The sequence below is a fragment of the Chrysochloris asiatica genome, unplaced genomic scaffold (assembly GCF_000296735.1).
Source record: "Chrysochloris asiatica unplaced genomic scaffold, ChrAsi1.0 scaffold00068, whole genome shotgun sequence".
Taxonomy (NCBI): domain Eukaryota; kingdom Metazoa; phylum Chordata; class Mammalia; order Afrosoricida; family Chrysochloridae; genus Chrysochloris; species Chrysochloris asiatica.
The window spans coordinates 11,765,691-11,789,598 of record NW_006408586.1 but is presented as its reverse complement, the minus strand read 5'-3'; the positions used below and the strand labels follow the sequence as shown (position 1 = coordinate 11,789,598).

The following is a 23,908-nucleotide window of genomic DNA, read 5'->3' as shown; positions in this document are numbered from 1 at the left end:
CAGAGTGCTCCTTGGAGGCCAGGATGGCCAAACTTCGTCTCTCATACTTCAGACATATTGTCAGGAGGGATCAGTCTCTGGAGAAGTATATCATGTTTGGTAAGGTGGAGGGTCAGGGAAAAAGAGGAAGACCCCCAGCAAGATGGATTGGCAAAGTGGCAGCATCAATGGGCTCAAGTTTGGCAACAATTGTGAGGTTGGCCCAGGATCGGGCAGTGTTTTGTTCTGCTTTGCATAGGGTCGCTATGATTAGGTACAGACTCGATGGCACCTAACAACAACAACATAGATAAAACTGTCTCTCATGATAAGGTATGGGTCAGAATTGACTCGACGGCACTTACCAACAACAACAAATGATAAGAACTTATGTTCTTATATTTATCAATTACGTATTCCTTTATCCATGATAGGGAACCCTGGTAACACATGGGTTAAGTGCTCCTGTGTTAACAGAAAGGTAAGTGATTGGAGTCTGTTTTATGTGTAAATGAGTCTGGTCAGCCCTATGTGACATTTCTACTCTGTCCTGTACTGTTGCTATGAGCTGGACTTAACTAGATGTCAGTGGGTTTGTTTTTTGGATTTTATCCACAATTCCCAAGTGATAGAGCACAGACCTGTCAGAAGAATATGTATAAGAGTATCACAACAGGGTCTTAGCCAAACCGTGGATATGCTTGAGATCAAGTTACCAGTAAATATCTAAAAATGAAGAATAAAACCTTTCATCAAACATTAGATGTCAGTATAGAGCTATAAAATCAGTGTACTATTACTTGAACTCATATGATCTGAATAATCCCCTGAAATGTACTTCAAATCAAACAATTTGTGTCCTGTATTCCTGTATTTTTACTTAAGGAGCTCTGGTGGCACTTTAAGATAAGCACTGGACTGCTAACCATTAGGCAGGCAGTTCAAGCCTACCAGCTGCTTCACAGTAGAAAGATGAAGCTTTCTGTTCCCATAAAGATTTAAAGTCTCAGAAACCCTGTACAGGATCACTTTGAGTCAAAATCGACTCAATGGCATTTGGTTTGGTTTTTGGTTTTTATTTTTACTTGAAGTTTAGACTATGGATTTTATAGCTTCTTCTAAAATCTTTGAAAATGTATTTTTAGTTAAATTAAACTCACATGCAGTTGTAAGATGTAATAGAGATAGCTCATGTATCTTTTGCTCAGTTTCCCCCAATGGTAACATCTTGCAAAACTATGTTATATACAGTATCACAGCCAGAATAATGACACTGATATGAGGACAAAAACCCAAAAAACAACCATTGCTACTAGTGTTCCAGTTTATACAAATAAAACATGTTAAAACAGGATGACTACAAACAAGTTCTTTCAGAAATATACTTGTCTTAGTCTCATTAAACCAAAAAATCTTCAATACTATGGAGTCAATTCCAACTCATAGCGTCCGTATAGGACAGAGTAGAGTTTCTGAGACTGTAAATCTTTATTATAGCAGCCACTTTCATCTTTCTTCCCAGGAGTGATTGGTGTGTTTGAAATGTCAACCTTGTGGTGACTGGCCCATTGCCTAACAACCCACAGCCCTATCAGGTCTCCTCTAGTATCACTAGGGTGCCTTCAAAAACCATAATAAAACGGTCCAATCAAAACAGGGGCTTCTGCTGGACCACTTTAATTCAAGGCAGAGATGTCAGCTCAGAAGGTTATGGTGACTGTTTTTTTGGACCCCAAAAGGGTAATTGTGATTCTCTCAAAGGGTACAGGACAATCACAGGGGCTTATTATGAAGAAATTTTAAGAAAATAGAAAACTGCGTAGTTGAGAGAAAGGCCAGGAGAATTGCGCTAGGGAATTTTTTCTATCGTAACAATCTGCTCATTCTTTAAGGGTACAAGAATTTCATTGGGAAACCTCACCCTTTCCACTCTACAGCCCTGATCTTGCCCCTCAGGCCTCTTTTTGTTCCCCAAACTCAATGAAAACGTCAAAGAACACGATTTAAACCCTCAAGGATACCAAAACGGCTGTTTTGACATTGTCGAAGGTTGTAGAATTCTTCAGGAAGGGTAAGAGAGATGGAAACACTGCCTGCAAAAGTGTACATAAACCTAGATCGAAGGTTTGTTGCAAAACAATAGCTTCACGTTTTGATATTTTTGTTAAATAAAGGTTTCTGTGATTTTGTAGCAATACTTTTTGACTTACACACATACAGTCAAGATACAGAACAATTACATCACCACACAGATCCCTCCTATTTTTCCTTTATGGCTACTCCTGTCTCCATTCTCCCAGGCTGCATCCCTGACCTTGACAGCTATTTATTTCTATCATTTTAAGAACATTATATAAGTGGAATGACATTTTGGGATTGGCTTTTCTTCCCCCTCACTCAGTGTAAATTCATCTAAATTGGTGTGTGTACAAAAATGCTACTCCTTTTTTATATGTTATGGAATCCTGGTGTGGCGCTGTGGGATAAGTACTGATCTGCTAATCACAAAATCAGCAGTTCAAACCCACTAGCCACTCCTCAAAAACCCTATACAGGGTCTCTATGAGTCAGAAATGACTCAATGACACTTAACAACAACATTCCCTGGCATGGATATATGAAAGTTGGTTTAAACATTAGCACACTGAAGGACATTTGGGTTGTTTCTAGTTTCTGGCTTGGTGAGGCTCACTGCCACAACCCTGACTCACTGTAATATGTGGTTTTGGAGAAAGGGGGATAGATGGAGAACAAGGAAACTTTGGCTTCTAGAAAGGATAAAAATCACCCTTGTATTGAAGCAGCTGTGCTGCTTACTCGACAAAGCTATTCATTGGGCACAGAATTAATAGATATAGATTAAATCCTCATGAATTAGCTATTTGGATGCATATGGAAATACCAGGTGATAAAGAAAGAGTTGTTGTTGTTGTTAAGTGCCATAGAGTTGGGTTCTGGCCTATAGTGATCCTGTATAGGATTTCCGAGGAGCAGCTGGTGAGCTTGAACTGCTGGCCTTGCAATCCAAATGTATTTTTCAGTCCAGCGCATTAACCAACAATGCCACACCAGGAAGGAGGGAGATATACAATTCCTTGCTTTTTGTTATCAGTAGTAGCTGCAATGGCAAGGAAAAAGAATGTAAGGGCTAATGAACCAAGCCCAGATCCAGTTAAATTAGAGCTATGACCACTTGTATTGGACTTGACTCCGAAAGGAAGAACTGGGTTAGAACAGCAGGAAGTACCTCTATGACTGATAATTACTAAGAAGGCACTCCAAGAAGGGGATGAGAAAAACCAAGAAGTTAATGAAACCAGGGGGTGAGGGTGAGGGTGTGGGGGTAGTGTACATGAATTGCTTCAGTTTATATATAGGGATTGTCAGCTTCCTGAGGAACCATTATGAAAATAGATTGTGAGAGCAACTAATTAAGGGCAGTATCTTTAGTTTTCAGATTCCTGATGTGGTGCTGTGAATCACAAGGGCTGTGATTCACAAGGTCAGAGGTTCAAACCCACCAGCTGCTCCTCAGAAACCCTATACAGGTTTACTGCAAATTGGAACTGACTCGGTGACACTTAGCAACATAACTACAACAATCTTTAGTTTTGAGTGCTACAGAATGAAAGAGTATGTTTGGGTCTATGCAAGATCCGCAACTCATAATGGAACAGTTATAAATGGTAACACTAGATCTATTTACACAGAAGGTTAACCCAGAAGGGACAGCCAGCCTGGTGGACTGGATAAAATTTGGAGTAAAATCTGTTTACCCTGAGAAGAGAAACTGCCCCTCCACCTCTCCAACTAACCAACCTCTCTAAATATTTAATGAAACACTCCAGAGGAAGCAGCTAATATGCTGCTTATGGAAAGCAATGTTGGAATGGCTTTATGGTGACCATGGTATGCATCCAATGAGTATGCCCCAAACACAGGTCATGGTAGATATGGTAATCAAGGGATCCCCTTCGACATGGGCACCTCATATAACCTTACTACTGCAAAACAGCAGCAATTCGAGAAACTATGCTGGATTTGTTGGCACAACTTCCCCATATGGGTTTTACAAGAAACTTAACGGTAATTAGCAGGAGAATTGTTGTTAAGTGCTGTTGAATCGGTTCTGACTCATGGTGACCCTGTATGGGCTTCCATGGAGTGGCTGGTGAGTTTGAAATAGCAGCCTTGTGGTTTACACTGACCTTGCAGTTCAGTCCTTTATCCCTCAGTGCCATAATGGGAAGAGGCATTTGGGACAGAATTTACCCCAGTAGGTGAGAGACTTTTTTAGATGGCTACTGAGAAATGGGATGACAAGAACAGATATTTATAGAGTTGATACAAAGGTTTTAATACAACACTACAGGAGGCTGCGGGGGAGTGGGGGGGGACCAAGGGAAACTTCTGCTAGTCCTGGTTAGTGTTGTAGGATAAGCACTGTACCACAAGATCAGTTTGAACCACAAGGTTGGTGGTTCAAACCCATCAGTTACTCCTTGACAACTCTATACAGGGTCACTGTGAGTTGGAACTGGCTCTATGGCATTAGCAACAATAACAACAATGTGAATATAAAAACATGTGTTAAAGTATGGTTTCCTTTTATCTCCTACAGATTCCAGTAACTTAGAACTTTATGTGCCCCCCCCTTTTCTAATCCTCAGATCATGTGTAAGAAAACAAAACATTTTGGTTGATTTTGTTATTTTTAAATAGATTAATTTCCAAGTTTTTTTTTTTCTGTTCATTTGTGGAAAAAATTAAACAAGCAACCTATTTAGAAGGAAAAAATGTGTTTTATTCCAAACTTACTTTCTCTAAAGAATACAGATGAGAAAAGCTCACTATTTCTCATTTGCTTTTCTAATAACTACTTGCACCTAATACTTTATCTGTTGCAATAAATACAAACTGACAGTGGTAGACTTTATCTTTTACTGCATTATATAATAAATGTATATGAGATTTCTGAAATTAATATTTAGTGCTAAGGTTTGTATTAGACTAACTGTAGCTTTTTAAGTTCTCTGAAACTCTTAGTACTATTAAAATTTGAATCACTCTTTGAATACTGTAACCCCACTTCCACTGAGTTGAGTGTAACCTATAATAACTATCAAAAGCATTCAACTGTGTGTATCATAACAAACTATGGATAACATTTAGAAGAATGGGAATTCCATCCAGAACAATTAATTGTGCTCATGCAGAATCTGTACAAAGACCAAGAGGCAGTTGTTCTAACAAAACAAGGGTCTGTTGAATGGTTTAAAATCAGGAAGAATGTGCATAAGGGGTATCTTCTTTCCCTATTGTCATTCAATCTGTATGCTGAGCAAATAAGCTGAGGACACCATACTCTCAGGATTGGAGGAAGGCTCATTCATGGTATCCTGTGATATGCAGATGGTATAACCTTACTTGCTGGGTGTGAAGTAAAATTGAAGCACTTGGTAATGAAGACAAAGACTACATCCTTCATTATGAATTACAACTCAATGTAAAGAAAACAAAAATCCTCACAATTGGACCAATAAACAACATGATGATAACCAACAAAAAAATTAAAGTTGCCAAGGATTTCAAATGACCTATTGAGTTGGGAAAATGTACTGCAAAAAATACTTCTTTAAAGTATTAAAGATAATAGATGCCACTTTGAGGACTAAGGTATACCTGACTCAAGTCATAGTATTTTCAATCTCCTCCTATGCTGGAGAATGAATAAATAAGATGGAAGAATAATTGGTACATTTGAATTATGGTGTTGGTGAAGAATATTGAAAGTCCCATGGACTGTCAGAAGAATAAACAAATTTGTCTTAGAAGAAGTACAGACAGAAATGCCTCTTAGAAGTGAGAATGGTGAAAATTTGTCTCACATACTTTGGACATGTTATCAGAGGGGACCAGACTCTGGAAAAGGACATCATGCTAGCTAAAGTGGAGAGTCAGCAAAAAAGGGGAAAACCCTCAACGGGATAGACTGATACAGTGGCTGTAACAATGGGCAGAAGCAGAACAATTGTGAGGATGGTGCAGGACCAGATAGTGTTTCTTTCTGTTGGGCATACAGTTGGAGCTGACTCAATGGTACCTTAGCGTTAACAACATTAAACATATATCTTTTCAGGCCCGTGGACTGTGTACCTGTGGGCAGGAGACTGGCTTGTAGAATATGCTCTTAGGACATTTAAATGATTATAAATTTTTTTTTTTTGGGGGGGTGCATAAAATATTTTTGTTTTGTTCATTTCTGAAATATGAGATATAAAAGAGAAGGCACAGGGAGGAAGTAGGATAACTGTTGTTACAGGGAGGGCATTGTAATTACTAAAAAACAACAAAGCATGTAATTTGTTGAATGTAAAGCTGATGATCTTGTCTGTTAACCTTCATTTAATGCAAAATAAAAAGTTAAAAGAAAAGATATATCTTTCATACTGTAAATGGGTAGATAACAAAATAACTAAAGATCTTTTATTTTATATAAATAAAAAGGAAGATGGTAAGTGTCAATCAAAACCCCTATCCTTTGAATCAATATATCACATTTAATGAACTATGGTAGATTTAATATTTTCTTATTGCCAGGACACCCTACTGTCTCATTACATATATTAAACTAAGTTCAGAAAACACAAATCAAAGATTCTTTACTAGCATAATCTTGCTATGGAAAAAATTCTCTCTATTTTTATTTCCTTTACAGATGTGGATGAATGTGCTATGAAGCCAAATATTTGTGGCACAGCTGTGTGCAAGAATATTCCTGGAGACTTTGAATGTGAATGTCCTGAAGGCTACAGACACAATCCTAAATCAAAGTCTTGTGAAGGTAGAGTTGTGGTGCTCTCATTGCTGATAGTAGAAAGAGTGGGGTTGAGCCCTGTGTTGAGATATTTAAGTATTGGTTTTGTTGAAAATAATCAGATTTTCTAAGATGGTAAAATCTATAATATAGCTAGTCATGTGGTAATCATTGACTTCTTTGAAGAATAAAGTGTGTATGATAGATGGTCTTTAGGTTTATTGTTAGATACTCTGATGGTTTTCTGATTTTTAAAAATGAACTAATATGTGTTTTTTTAATGAACCCAGGTTTTTTTGCTTTTTTTTTTTTTTTTTTTTAAACCATACTAGTGGGTTCTACCAATATTTTTGGTTGCTGTTGTTAAGTGCTATCTAGTTGGTTCCCACGTATAGTGATATAGTGACCCTGTATAGGGTTTCTAAGGACCAGCTGGTAAGCTTGAACCACCAACCTTGCAGTTTAAACCAACTTTGCAGCCCAGGGCATTAACCCACAGCGCCACACCAGGACTCCACTAATGTGTTTTAAAACAACAACAAGAAGGAAACCTAGGGACATGTGAAGACACCACTGCAGGCCAAATGAAGTAATAACAACAAACTCCACTCAGCTACTTATCCCAGTCCATGGGGACAATGGCATTCATTGCTTATCTATATTGCTCAAGTTTCTGGAGCTCAGCAATCATTTGGTTATGTTCAGATTTCCATTTATAGGTATTTAATATAAAAGAACTATGTCATTTCCTATTTTAGAGTAAATGGTTTACTTACATACTCAAATGAGAGTTTTGAAAAACTTAGGAAAAAATGTTAAGGTCTGTTACCACGCTCTTTTTTCCATCTGCAAAAATTTTAAACTTGTGTCTTTTTTTATATGTATGTGTTTTTTTCTTGCAGACTGAAATTCTCTTCACCTCTGAATATGATTTAAATCATATAAAAATGTGTGTAGCTTGTTTTCATCATACATGGAGGCCTCCATTCCTATGTAGCTTAAAGAGCCAATTAGCATATCTAACAGTACATCTAAAGACCATCTATCACACACTCCTTACTCTGAAAGGAGCTCTGGAAGCAACGTAGTGGTTACCAGTCGGACTGCTAACCTTAAGGTCAGCAGTTTGAAACTACCAGCTGTTCTGAGGGAGAAGGATGAGGCTTTCTGCTCCCATAAAGATTTACAGCCTCGGAAACACTGTACAGGGTCCCTATGACTCCACGACACACTATCACCACCAGATATATTGGAATCCTAGTATGGCTCTGTGGGTTAATGCACTGGACTGCAAAGTTGGTTTGAACCGAAAGGTTGGCGCTTCATGCTTACTAGTTGCTCCTTGGAAACCTTATACAGGGTCGCTATGGATTGGAACCAAATCGACAGCACTTAACAACAATAACAACCACATATATTCAAATTATCCCGTATCTTCCTTTAAAATTTTCAGAATTTAAATATTAATGTGATACCATAACAAAAATTAATCATATCAAATTAACCTTAGAATTAATCATATCAAATTAATCTTAGAACCTTTTTTCCAACTATATATGCTCCTGTTGAAATTTTGATGCTTTACTTCTTACTTTGCTTCCCCCAAAATGCCCATCCCCCGCCCACACCCCACACCACTTCCATACTGTCTTTGCTCCTGAAAGAAATTACTTTGGTAAACCTTAAGAATTGGCAGATATATCATTAACCAATTTCATCATCTATATTTCAGTTTTATTCAATGAGTGACAACATTTTTATTTAAATGGTGTGGCCCTGCAGGATAATGCGCTGGACTGCAAAGTTGGCTTGAACCAAAATACCAGTTCAAGCGCACCATCCGCTCCTCGGAAGCCCTATACAGGGTTGCTATGGGTCCAAATCGACTCAACAGCACTTAACAACAGCAACAGTAACAGCATTTATGAATTTGGGAATTCTTAAAGATCCTAGGGTGCATCCATTGAAATGTCAAGGAATACATGTGAACTCTGAAGTAGACTTTAGCTTAAGCATGGTTTTACAAGTTTTCAAAAATGAGTTTTGCAAAATATAGAGAGGGGACAGGATCATTTAGAAGATTTCAAAATATGGCCCTATAGGATCAGCACTGGACTGAGAACCACAAGGTCAATAGTTCAGACCTGCCAGCTCTCGGTATTTCAGCTCCTCATAATCTCTACACAGGGTCGGAATAGACTCATTGGCACTTAACAACAACAATCACAGTGAGGTGTTTAAAATATATAGGAAGAAATAAAGATAGAATTTTTATTTCTGCCATTAGTCGTTGCCTGTGACAATCAAATATTTTTGATATTGATATCATTTAATCCTCAATCATATTAACCTTTAGTTAAAGAGGTCATTTCTTTCCCTCCTTTCTTATTTTTCTTTTCACCAAAGGAAAGAATTGGAAGGTAGCATCAATGGAATTCATGTAACAGAAATGACACTGTTGACACTTTGCCTTTTTAAAATTTGTCTTCAAATCCCAAATCATAGTATTAGTGTAATTGCATGCTTTGATTAATTATTAATTACTGAACATACAAAATAAATTGTTTCAGCTGTGTAAATAAATAGAAACCTAATTTGCAAATCATTTACATTTCCATCTCAAGTGTTTAAATGTGATTTTACTGTTATCATTTGTTTTACTGTTAGCATTGACTTATTGCATACTAAAATCAGATTACTTCCTCTTCTTTTGAGTTAAACATTTAGGAACTACCAACACTTATGTTCTGTTTTATCCCAGATGTGGATGAATGTTCTGAGAACATGTGTACTCAACTTTGTGTCAATTACCCTGGAGGTTATTCATGCTATTGTGATGGGAAGAAAGGATTTAAACTTGCCCAAGATCAGAGGACTTGTGAGGTAAGCATCTTATGGAGTGAAGCTTCTTAGTTTTCCCCTAAAAGGACAGATTCAGAAATTTATCTCCACACAGCTGAGATATAAGTCAAGAAAATATGGATATTGTACACTAATTACTATATTTCCAAGAGGCTATAAATCATCATCTGTTTAATAATCAAGGTCATATAAGATGTAAACATTGGGTATAATCATGATTCCATTAAAAAAAAGATTGAAGGATGACAGTTTAGAGTGCACTCATCTGTATAACCTGTACAGTTACAAAATGCAAAGCTTATGTTTATTTAAGAAGCCAAGAAAGGCTTAGACTTATATTCCTCTTTGTGAGAAAATCAATCTTGCCATAAAACTTCAGTGAACATATTTTCCAATTCCTGCTTCATCCCATTTTGACAAGTTTGATCATGCCATACTTGTCAGTGCTTGTGAGATTACTAAGAAATTTTCAGGTAGAAACAACTTGTCACAACAGGATTAATAGAGTTTAGGTATAACAAGATTCAGAGAGACTGATTATGTTTATCTGTGTGTTTGAAGCTTGCTTTCAGTTACTTATATTTCATACATAATTGACCCAGGAATCAAATGTTGAGAGGAGGCCCTTGATTTCCCTTTATTGAAGCAAACAAGTCAAAACCTGAAACTCCTACCATTTGAAGCTTTGTTGTTGTTGTTTTTCCCCCTGAGTATCATGTGTTAATGATCCTTAGTCCAATCCTTGCATTTTGTTATTTTTACAAGTCAAGATGAAATTTCATATAAAAATAAGGCTGACAATAGGAAACAAAAATTTCTACGTTGTGATTTGGCTATGCTAAATAGATTACACATGCCTCTATAATTTTACCAGCACAAAGCTCTATACGTCCACACAAATGTACTACTTTTGTATTTACTTGGTAAAGAAAAGTAAGATAAACTAGTTGGAATATGTAGTAACTTTGGTGCTACTTATTGAAATGCCATGCAGTATGAGTACCTGTTGCATAATTTAGTTCTTTATTATTTTAATATTTGTTGTGGTTACACTTCACCACGTGTGCCTTGGAATAGATTTTATGAACATTCTAAGAGGAAATGACACATTATTTCTGGAACTAGCTGCAAATATGTACCGTGTACACAATTTCTCCAGAATGTATTAATATATTCCAAATAACTTATTCCTGAAAGACTTCCATTTTAATTTTGTTTTCTTTTCTTTGTTACTCAAATTTTACTCTTAGAAAAAAAATAATACTTGATACTAGAATTAATGACTAAATCACTTTATCAATTTCTTATAAATTTTTTGGAGGGTATGATGGTATCAGTACTTTTATTTATACCTTCCATGTTTTTTTGTATTCCCTATATTATCAGGATGTTGTTGTTATGAAATTGCCGTCAAGTCAGTTCCGATTCATAGTGACCCTGTATAGAATTTCTGAGGAGCAGCTGGTGAGCTTGAACCAACAACTTTATGGTTCAAACTGACTTTGCAGTCCAGCACATTAACCCACAACACCATACCAGGATAGCATGTTGTTAATCAGAATATTTTCTGAATAAATCAAGAAGTGAATGAATAAGGTATTATTTAATGAAAAATAAATTCGTTCACCTATTTATGAGTCTTGGATCAACTATCAACACTCGCGGAAGTAGCAGTCAAGAGATCAGACGACGTATTGCACTGGGCAAATCTGCTGCACAGGAACTTTTTAAAGTATTGAAGAGTAGAGATGTCGGGTGCGCCTGACCCAGGCCATTGTGTTTTCAATAGCCTCATATGGATGCGAAAGCTGGACAGTGAATAAGGAGGATCGTAGAAGAATTGATGCCTTTGAGTTGTGGTGTTGGAGGAGAATACTGAGGGTGCCATGGACTGCCAAAAGAACCAATAGATCTGTTTTGGAAGAAGTGCAGCCAGAGTGCTCCTTGGAGGCCAGGATGGCTAAGCTTCGTCTCTCCTACTTTGGACATGTAGTCCGGAGGAAACAATCGTTGGAGAAGGATGTCATGCTGGGTAGGGTGGAGGGTCAGAGAAAAAGAGGAAGACCTCCAACGAGATGGATCGGCCAGGTGGCATCATTGATGGACTCGGGTGTGGCAGCGGTGGTGAGGTTGGCCCAGGATCGAACATTGTTTCGTTCTGCTGTGCATGGAGTCGCTATGAGTCGGTTCCGACTCGATGGCACCTGACAACAACAACAACATTTATGAGTCTAAATGAAAGCAATTTAAGATATAATTAATAGAATGCATCGTACCCGGCAGTTGACTAAGAGGATATATGTTATTACTAGAAAAAAGTGTTTAGGACTGAGATTTGCAAAGGAAATATTTAAGAAGAAAAGCTAAACTAACAAACATTGGACAGTACCTTAAATACACACATATTGTTGAAATATACAGCAAAGTGAAAAATATCACTGTATTGCTACTGTAGGTATTCTTAACTAAAATAAATTTTAATTTGAGAGTACCCCAGAGACAAGGGTGGATTACCAATAAGCAAAGTCATGATGTTGTGAAACCAATATGAAATTGTGTACTATGGATTAATAATTAAGTACAAATAAGTCCATATTCCTTCCCTGTCAGAGACTGTAAAATTGAAAAGAAGCTTTGATTCTATAAGAAGGTGTTGTGGGGCTGCAAGATAGACAATTATTAGTCACACCTTGAAGCAGAATCCTTAATGTGGTGAAAATTGTTCACCACAGAGCCGAAGGAGCCCTGGTAGAGCAGTGAATTCTGTGAATTACTCATTGGGCTGCTAACTGCGAGGTCAGCAGTTGGAGTCCATCAAGTGTTCCACCAGAGAAACATAAGGCTTTCTGCTTCCCTAAACATTTACAAGAAGTAGCATATGATCAAGAGCCAATGATATCGAAGGAAGAGGTCCAAGGTGCATTGAAGTCATTGGCAAAGAACAAGGCTCCACAAATTGATGGAATACAAATCTAAGTCTTTCAATAAATAAATGCAGCACTGGAGGCACACATTTATCTATGCCAAGAAGTTTGGAAGACAAGTACCTGGCCAACTGACTGGAAGAGATCCATATTTGTGCCCATTCCAAAGAGATGTGGCCCATTGGAATGTGGAAATAATTGGACAATATCATTACTATCCCATGCAAGCAAACTTTTGCTAAAGATATTTTCAAAAAAACTTGAACCATATACTAACAGAAAACTTTCAGAGGCTCAAGCTAGATTCAGAAGAGGACATGGAATGAGGGATATCATTGCTGATATCAGATGGATCTTGGCTGAAAACAGAAAATAACAGAAAAATGTTTACTGTACATTATTAACTATATAAAGGCTTTCGATTGTGTGGATTATAACAAGCTATGGACAACATTGCAGAGAATGAGTAATATAGAACACTTATTTGTACTCATGAGGAAACTGTACATAGACCAAAATGCAGTTGTTTGAACAGAACAAGGGAACATTGAATGCTTTAAAATTAGGAAAGGTGTGCACTAGGGTTGTTCTCTTTCACCCTACTTGTTCAATCTGTATGCTTAACAAATGATCAGAGAAGGTGGATTTTATGAAGAAAAACATGGCGTCTGAATAGAAGGAAGACTCATTAGCAACTTGTGATATGCAGATGATACAACTTTGCTTGCTGAAAGCCAAGATAACGTGAAATACTTACTGATGAAGATGAAAGACCACATCCTTCAACATGGGTTGCACCTCAACATAAAAAAGACCAAAATCATCACCACTGGACCAATAAATAACATCACGATAAATGGAGAAAAGAATGAAGATGTAAAAGACTTCATTTTGCTTGGATCAACTATCAATACTCATGAAAGCATCAGTCAAGAAATCAAATGGCAAATCTGCTGCATGAGAGCTCTTTAAAGTGTTGAAGAACAAAGATGTCAGTTTGAGGACTAAGGTGTGCTTGATCTAAGCCATGGTATTTTCAATAACCTCATACACATGCAAAGTTTGGCAGTGAATAAGGAAGATCATAGAAGAATTTATGCATTTGAGCTATCATGTTGAATATTAAAAGTACTATGGGCTGCCAAAAGAACGAAACAATTTATATTGGAAGAATGCTTCCTGGAAGCCAGGATGGCCAGACTCCATCTCTCATACTTCAGACATATTGTCAGGAGGGACTTGTACCTGGAGAAGGATATCATGTTTGGTGAAATGGAGGGTTGGAGAAAAAGAGGAAGATCTCAATGAGATTGGCACAGTGGCAGCAGCAGTGGGCTCAAATGTCGCAATGATAGTGAGGTTGCTGCAGGAACAGGCAGTGTTTCCTTCTATTGTGCATAGGGTCACCCTGAGTTGGTAAAGAAAGACTCGATGGCACTAACACCAACAAACATTTACAACCCAAAAATCCTATACTGGGTCAATATGAGTCAGAACTGACTCGAAAGCACACTACCACCACCACCACAGATTAGCCCGTGCTTACCTTATTTATTGATAATCCGACACTGCACAGAGTACACATTTGACAAGAACAGTAGGAACCAGAGAAAAGACCTGACACAAATACCGACCAGTAACCTTTGTGTTTTATTTATTTTCTTTTGTGCAGGCTGTTCCAGTATGCCTTCCTTTGAGCCTTGAAAAAAATGTTGAGATACTTTACTTGGCAGAGCAGTTTGTAGGGGCTGTTTTATATATAAGATTTCGTTTGCCAGAAGTCACCAGGTGAGGAACCAATCTCAATAATATTTTCTAAAGGTTAAGTAGATATAGAGAAATGACTGAAAAGGTTTGAAATGAACATAGCTGTATTTTTAATCATATCATTTAGTTATATTATCAATAAAATGATTTGCTGTTGCTGTTGCTAAGTGCCGTCCAGTTGCTCATAGCAGCCTTGTAAATGGTTTCCAAGGCTGTAAATCTTTGCAGCAGAAGAAAGCCTCATCTTTCTCCTGAGGAACTGCTGGTAGGCTCAAACCACTGACCTTGAGGTTCCCAGTCTAGTGATTATCTTACAAAGCCACCGTGCTCTGCTTCCTTTTCTAATGAGTACATATTTAGTAAAAAACTGGGAAAGCCGATTTGTTTGTGAAAATTTCACTTTTATATTATTATGAAAACTAGCAAAGAGAAACTATATGCAAAGTGTTATTTTTAGAATAGTGTTATATTTAAAATTGCTAAAGTCACATGATTTTAAAATAGAATTTTAAAGAACTGCATCAGGTTCTTGTGGCTGAATATCTGATTATTTTTGAGTCCTGGTGTGGCACTGTAAGATAAGCACTGGACTTCTAACTGCAAGGTCAGTGGTTCAAACACACCAGCTGCTCCTCTGAAAACAGGGTCCCCATGAGTCAGAGCCACCTTGATGGCACTTAACAACAACAACAACATCTGAGGTTTTTTTTTTTTCTTAATTAGTGTATCCTTTCTTTGGGCATTTAACTTTTAAGAAAGTAAAATAGGTCTGATTTTCACATTTTTAAAATGTTCTGTTAATTTGCATGTCTTATTATATTTTTCACTTTCTCAAAAATAAAAATTATATTAAGATACTAGTATTTTATATAGGCTTAAATACCTCTTATGAAAAGTATCAGTTATTCTTATAGTTAGTTTGTTGTTGTTAAGTGCTTTTGAGTCAGTTCTGATTCATAGTGACCCTTTATAGGGTTTCTGAGGAACTGACCTTGCAGTTAGCAGTCCATTGCTTATCCTAGTTATCTGCTTATATTTTTAAATCATGATTCTACTTTAGTTATTACATTTTCTCAGAGATATATATTGTTGGAACTACAAGAAAGAAATTGTAATATGGTTGAAATGATAGATGAGAAACATATCTGATACTGATTATAGAGTCATATATTTAAAATACCTTAGTTAAAAGGCATGCATATTTAGAACTTAATTCATTAGGTATGTAAATGATTATTTATTAAATAATTGAACTAAATTTATTGAAGTTCTATCATTACGGAACATTGGTATTTACTCTACGATTCATTGATGTTTTGTGATCCTACTTTTCTTCCAAGATCTGGCTTTTCCTTTTCATACATTTCAGATAACATATATATATATTTTTTAGTCTTGTACAGTAGACAAACCATCCTTGTTATAAGAATAATGATAATGATCAATGAAAAATTAATTCTGTCATACTGTCAAGCACTTTTAGGATATTCATTCTCACTGACCACTCACAATAGTTTGATCCCTAACCTTGAGTCAGAATTGGCCAGACTGTTTTTTTTTTTTCTAATTGTTTTCATATATATTTAGCTTAAACTTTCATTGAATTATAATGTACATGCAGAAATGTATGTGTATCATACATGTACTCATTGATTAATTTTTATAAACTGCCACCCATATAACTAGCACAAAGAACAAATAGAACTTTTTTCTAGTTTTTGCAAATTATTTTACCTTTGTTTTCCATGATTAAATCCTTCCCCTACTCAAAAGTTAACAAGTTTACTTTTTAATTCTACAAAACTGTTCCCAAATGTAATGAATCAGTATGTTGATGTACTCCAGAAAGACAATATACAGAACACAGCCCTTTGAATTATCGGTTTAGTATGAATTTACAAAGAGAAGGAAATGGAATCTATAATGGAATCAACTTCTGGAAGATCCTGAGCATACACAGATTTGGATTTGGCAAGATAATACATGTTTTACATAGCAGAATGCTCAGAGGGTTATGAAAGATAATTTAAGTCTTTCTTTAAAGCAAACTGGTGTTTTAAAATATATATAGTAAATTTGTACTATATTGTTATCCATTCAACACACTTTACTCCACATTTTACCCTTTTTAGAACATTTCCTTGGAATTCTAAAGATATTTCATTCTATATTCTTTTATTTGTTGAAAGGGAGCTGCGCCACATTGTAAGTGTTCTCCCTGTCAGTGTTACCATGCTTTGTTGTTGTTGTTAAGTGCCATCGAGTCGGGTCCGACCCATAGCGACCCTGTACAGGGTTTCCGAGGGTATGTAAATCTTTACGGGAGTAGAAAGCCTCATCTTTCTCCCGCGGAGCGGCTGGTAGTTTCGAACCGCTGACCTTAAGGTTCGCAGCTCGATTCGTAACCACTACGCTACCAGAGCTTTACTCCACCTCAAATTTGTAGGAGACATGTTCTGTGACGTACCTTAGTGTTGTTGCTAAGTGCTGTCGAGTTGGTTATGACTCATAGTGACCATGTATAAGGTTTCTGAGGAGCGGCTGGTAAGCTTGAATCATTGACCTTGCTGTTCAGTCTGACCTTGCAGTCCAGCCTGTTAACCCAGAGCCACATCAGGACTCTGGCATACCCTAGTGGGGAAAGACAAAAGAAAACGGAACACAAAAACAAGCTTGTTGCTGTGGAGAGAATTCTGTCTCTTGGTGTTACACAATAAAACAGCTATACAGCTATATAGAGTTTTCTAGGAAGTGTAGTGGTTCTGTAGGATAAGCACTGGACTTTGAACCACAAAGTCGGTGTTTGAGCTCACCAGCCACTCCTTGAGAGAAAGATGAGGCTTTCTGCTCTCACAAAGGTTTATGGCATTTAACAACAAATAGGGCTTTCTTGGCTGAATCTTTACAGATGAAGTTTATCAGACTTTCTTCCACAGAAATTCAAGGTTTCTTCCAACTGCTAATCTTTAGGTTAACAGCTTATTGCAAACCACTTGTACCACCCAGAAAACTTAGACCTTAATGTTAAATCAAAATTCACTGCTGTTAAGTAGATAACTAACTTATTGTCACCCTGTAGGGCAGACAATGATCTATTGCTCCTGTGATTATATTATATGGCAGAAGGGATTTTGCAGTCATGATGAACTCTGGTAGTGTAATGGTTACAAATTGGGCTACTAATCTCAAGGTCAGCAGTTTGAAACTACCATAGGTTCCGCAAGAGAAAGACAAGACTTTTTGCTCCTGTAAAGATTTACAGTCTCAGAAACCCTACACAGGGTTGCTGTGAGTCAGAACTGACTTCATGGTGCATAACCATCAGTTATGTTCCCAAGGAGCCTTCTGTGCAGTGGCCAAGTGCTTGGCTTTTAATTAAAAGATCAGTAGTTCCAGCCCACCAGCAGTTTCATGGAAGAAAATACCTAGTGATCTGCTACCATAAAAATATTAACCTAGGAAACCTTTTAGGGTAGTTCTACTTTGTCACATAGGAACCTTGATAGCATAGCAGGTTATGAGCTAGACTGCTAAATGCAAATTCATCAATTTGAATCTACCAGTAGCTCTGTGGGGAAAAAGACGAGGTTTTTTGCTTCAGTAAAGATTTACAGCTTCAAGAAACCCTATACATGGTTGCCATGCGTCAACTCAATAGCACTTAACAACAACAGAAAATTGGAGTTTACTGAATAACCCGCCACTAAACCAACAATTAAGGTCCCAAATTAGTTGATTTTGAGGTAATCAAGAGGGTGAGTATACCGATGGACCTGACTTAATTAGGGAAATCTATTAATAAACTGACAAAATAGTTTTTAAAAATGGGAACCACACTAAAACAGCAATTAGAAAGCCAGAAGATTAACAGGAAGAATTCATAAGTAGATAATGCACTGAAAGCAAAGAAATAGAATTGAATCAATGGAAAACTGAGTTATTAAGCTTAAGAAAAATCTCTCAATATTCATCTGCTAGAGGAACAACCAAAAAAAAAAGAACAAAATTAACAGAAGAAAGCCTAAGATTTATGTGAGACACTATCAAGAGGCATAACTTACATGCAATAGGAATTCCAGAACAGAAAGAGACAAGAAAAACCATACAGAATATTGTCGAAGAGTTGTTGGAAGAAAACTTCCCTAACATCATGAAAGACAAGATGATAGTCATTCAAGAAGTTAAATGAACCCAAACAGGATAGACCCGAAAAGAAAAACACCAAGACATTTTATAAAAATTCTCAGTACTAAAAAGACAAGAAAAGAATCTTGAGAACAGCTCAGGAAAACTGAAAAGTTACCTGCAAAGAGGAACTACTAAGATTAAGCTCTAATTTCTCAGCAGAAATCATATATGCAAAAAGACAATGGAATGGCATACATAAAACTCTCATAAAAATTTGCCAACCAAGAATCATATATCCAGCATAACTGTCTATCAAATATGAAAATGAAATTAGTTTGTTTTTAGACAAACAGAAGTTAAGAATTTGTCAACACCAGACCTACCTTACAAAACATATTTAAGGGAATGCTTTGGATAGAGAATCAGCAATAGAACACTAAAAACATGACGATATCACCTGAGACTTTACCCAGGTATGTTTTTTGTTGTTAAGTGCCATCGTTAAATTCAAATCTACCTTGAAGTCCAGCGCATTATCTTGCAGCACCACACCAGCACTCAAACCCAGATATTGATAAGTACTCAAAGCAAAACAGGTCTGTAAGACTGAAAATAGATGAGAGAGAGAGTTACAACAGCAACAAAAATAAAACAAAAACCCATAAATTAAAAACAAGGAATAATATATTTGCAGAACTTATGAAATCAAATTTCAAGGAAAAAAAAAATACACCTAACTGTACCCTTAAAATCTAGAACAAGTCTCAGTCCTAACCCAACCCTTATCCATAATATTCACCCTAGTCCTAATCATAACCCTAACACTAAATAAAGTCCTAGGCCTAGCCACTGTCCCAATCCTAACCCTCACACATTACTCCTACCCACCCCCATTTTTCTCAAAGTGGGACTATACTGTTTTAGAAGGAGGTTTGATATAACATAGTTTCAATATAAAAAAAAAAAAAACAACAAACAAATCTATCAATGGACGAAGTCATATGACAAGAAGCTAAGAGCAGTCCCAAGCAATAGCTAGCTAACAAGCAAACAGGGATCTATCGCAGTCTTCCAACTGGTGTGGCACTGTAGGATAAGCACTGGACTGCTAACTGCAAGATCAGCAGTTCAAACCCACTAACCACTCCTCAGAAACCTTATATGGGGTCACTATAAATTGGAAAGAACTCCACAGCACTGTAAGAATAACAGAACAACATAAAGGGTGAGTTTTGGAGAAGCGTCTTATTTTCAGATGGATGATTTCATTATTTCAGAATAATGAAACCCTGACTAGTGGGAAGTGTGTTCAGACTTCTGACCCCTAGAACTGTGGGATGATGAATGGTTGCTATTTTAAACCTGTGAATTTGTGATAATTTGTTACATACCACAAATATATACACCCACTCTCTGTCCAATGATCTAGGATGTGATTTGTAGCGATTCTACTTCTTAAGTCTGGGACAATCCTAAATTACTGGGGCAATCTTCTTACTATTCATAGGACCTACGGTTTGTATTCAGGAATTGTCCAGGAGTGCCATTAAAAGAGAAGATTTCGCACAGCTTCTCCATCAACCACAACCCTGAGAAAGCGACTTTTGTTTTGTTTTGTCTTGCTATTTGAGCTAGGCTTGCTGCATCAGAGGGTACTTTCTATATGTGAGGTATTTGACCTGAATCTGTAGGTCTGAAGTAACAACAATGTCTGTTTTCTATTTGACAGCCACTCATTTGTCTCCTTATGTTTCCTATAACATTTGTTAGTGTCATCAGATATGAATCTATTACATCTAGGTTATGCTGGCCAGAAAATATATCCTGTTGCGTTTCTTCTATTTATTTTGAAATTTAGAATACTTTTCCAATTCAGTTGTTTTTTAGAAACTTATTCCTTCTTCATTTTTTTTAATGATAAGCATTAAATTTCATAACTCTGCTGTGAAACATGTCTTTATTTTTAAGCTCTTGCAGCAATTTTGATAAAGGAAAAGTCTACTTATTCATAGGAAATATTTACTTTAGGATGTTTAAAAAATGCAGTAATGGACTTTAGAGTAAGAAATCTGACATAATAGTATTTGGTGATTTCTTCCTATAGCAACATGTTGTGGATCTAGATGAGGGAACTTCAAATCGTTCACGGAAATAATTATCATCTTTTAATTACATTTTCCACAAACTTTTAAAAGTATTATTGTGAATTGAGTGAAGGTTTATAGAGCAAATCATCAGTTTTAAATGAAAACAAATCATATACTTTGTTTCATCTCAGTGATTGCAATCGCTTCTATATATAAGCCATTTGCTCCCTATGATTCTTATTTCCATTCAACTGTTTTCCCCAACCCTTCTGAATTTTGTCCTTAGGTAAATGATGCCCTTTTGATTTTGAATGGTTGACCATTCCATGGTGTGCATCCCTCACTAGTGTTGTTGTCCCCCACCCCAAATACTTATCTACTGCTTGGCTGAAAATTGAGCCACAATGGTGAGTTCAGTTCCAGATCTGAAGGGTGACCAAGGGCCATAGTCTTAATTTATTCCAGTCTTTTTCTAATCAGTAAACCTAGTCTTATTTTTAAATTTGAGGGTTTTTTTTTTTTTTTCTTTTCACATTTTCTACCAGTCTATCCAGGACCTTCTAAGGAGCTCTGGTAGCGTAGTGGTTATGAATCAGGCTGCTAGCCGCACGGTCAGCAGTTTGAAACTACCAGCTGTTCCGCGGGAGAAAGATGAGGCTTTCTGCTCCTGTAAAGATTTACAGCCTCGGAAACCCTGTACAGGGTCGCTATGAGTCAGAACTGGCTCCACAGCACATAACCACCACCACCATCTAGGACCTTCGAATACAATCCCATTCAAAACAGTTGGTAATGATCAGGTTCATGGAGGCTAATGTTCACATGTTCCATTAGTCCACTAGACTAATGGAGCTTGTGAAGATTCCACGCATCTTCAGTTTTCATCATTCTTCTTTTTGTCTGCACAGGGAGAGACCAATAGTTGCTACAAGCATTTGATTAACCTTAGTTCCACAACCTTAGTATTTGGAGATAATGGTGTGGAATTCCTTCTTGCTGTGTGGCACTTAGCATGAACACTGGACTGCTATCTGGCAATGTTGGTGGTTCAAACCTACCAGTCACTCCATGGAAACCCTATACAAGATCACAATGAGCCAAAACCAACTTGATGGCACTTAACAACAACAACAAAAATAACTTACTTAACAATGATCTTGAATTTTGAAGCTTTGACTTAAATTACCTTTATTTAAACTTAATCCAGATGATTTATAGTGATTCAACTACTTTTCCTCCCTCCCCCCCCCAAGTTTGCCTTCTTCTTTTTTTTTAATCATTTTGATTTTCTGTTCCCATGGAGACTCCAATGATGATTCTCATAAACATTTTTCTTCTTCTATAATAGCATAGACTCCTGGTGTGGCACTGTAGGATCAGCAATGGACTGATTGAACCACAAGGTCAGAGGTTCAAACCTACCAGCTGCTCCTTGGAAACTCTATACAGGGTCATTATGACACGGAACTGACTCAGTGTCACTTCACAACAACAACAACATAATAGCTACACACATGTCCAGAATCTTAACAACAGTAAGCATTGCCAGAGCTCAGATATCTTAAAAATACTTGGCTCTACTATATCCCTTCAACTCTCCTCTCATTATATCCCTTCAGCTCTCCTCTCATATGTACCAGTACAGTGATTTTTGCAATCAGAATTGGGGGGCGGGGGGAGCTTTTGAAATCAAGCTAACAATACATTTTGAAGTTTTTGACTTGTTCCTTCCTTACCTCATATGAAGACTTAATTATATTTGCAATCATCCAGATGCTTTCTGTAGATCTCTGTGAATTATTCCTTCCTGACATTGGTGGATAAACCACTCATGAAATTATAACATCTTTTACTAATCACAGATGGATGTAGGAAAAAAAATCTTAATGTCAGATTGGACTGTGCATAAAAGGCTCCAGGAAAAATACAATATGCCTAAAATTTGTGCATGTGTATTAATTCCAGCATATAAAGGATCACCTTTAAAATGTATGCCAAAAAAAGATGAAAATTACCAACTCATCTGTCCACTGGGAAAAAAAGGCTCCAAGAATAAGGAAGGATATATAATGAGTTGATGCTAAACACACGTGGGGCAAGAGATTACATCAGCAATTTGGTTATACTCTTCTTTATTATTATTATTAATTACAGGAAACAATATAAACAATTGACTCTCCATTATTTACTGCTTTCCAGTACAAGATTAAAAAAAAAAAAAAAGCAATAATAAACTGAATCATCCAGATTTCTGAGTACTAAGCATCCCTGTTTGTCCATTGTTTAGCTTTTCAGCTGAATTTGATTTCCGGACATATGATTCAGAAGGTGTTATACTTTATGCAGAATCTCTTGATCACTCAGCATGGTTCCTGTTGGCACTTCGTGATGGAAAGATTGAAATTCAATTTAAGAATGAGGATACAGCCAAAATCATCATTGGAGGCAAAGTTATTAATAATGGTCTATGGAATATGGTATGTTATCTAGATTTCATAAAGAATCTTTCCACCTTGTTGCAGTTTGTATAAAATCATTTAAATTTATTACTATAGTTATACCAAAACCAAAATGGGTTTGGGTTTATCTGATATTATATGAAATATATTGTGCATGCTGTAACAGCCTACAAGATGTTACCATCACTTAATATATCTAGAATTTTCTATAACTATCTGAAATTATTTTCAGTAATTTCTTTCAACTATTTAATCTTTTCCTTTGTTTAGTAACTGTTGTAGGATGAATGGTGGTTATATCTTCAATAAGCATATATAACAGTATATGCAAAGACAGCATTGACCAAGAATAATTACAGTTGATAGCCTCACATATTTATAAAATGAAAGAGAAATATGAATAGTAAAATAGCTGAAAAGTTAATTTAATTTATGTATAAGCACAAAGGTAGATAATTTTGCATAAGCTTCCTACACTTAAAAAATGAAACAAAGCAAAAAATCACAAACCCATTGCTGGAGAGTTGTTTCTGACTCGTAGCAACTCTTTAGAGCAGAGGAGCTATAATCTTTATGGAAACAACTGCCAGGACTTTCTCCTGCTGAATGGCTGTGGAGGGTTCAAGCTGCTGTCCTTTTAGTTACCAGCTGAGCATTTAACCATTGCACTACAAGGGCTCCTCAACATTGAACATTGTTAGGTAGTCCCCATCATAAACCTTTATTTTAATAATTAGAAACTACCCTTTAGTCTACTGAATTAATATGGAACTTTTTTTTGGGAGGGGGCGGGGGGAAGGACTGTTGATAGTCTAATGTGAAGAAGGAAAAATCTGCTGCATAAGTCCTCTTTAGAGTGTTCAAGAGCAAAGATAACAGTTTGAG

The 23,908-nt window shown here is 36.7% G+C and overlaps 1 protein-coding gene across 1 annotated transcript in view; it reads left to right on the top strand.

The window, feature by feature from the left end:
* The window catches only part of PROS1 (protein S (alpha)), a 112,277-nt gene that overhangs the window by 51,752 nt on the left and 36,617 nt on the right, over positions 1–23,908 (top strand). The window contains exons 6-9 of the mRNA XM_006864656.1: positions 6,698–6,823; positions 9,558–9,679; positions 14,255–14,370; positions 22,852–23,041. Of these exons, the coding sequence (XP_006864718.1) occupies positions 6,698–6,823; positions 9,558–9,679; positions 14,255–14,370; positions 22,852–23,041 (554 nt within the window). The remainder of the gene's footprint in view (positions 1–6,697; positions 6,824–9,557; positions 9,680–14,254; positions 14,371–22,851; positions 23,042–23,908) is intronic.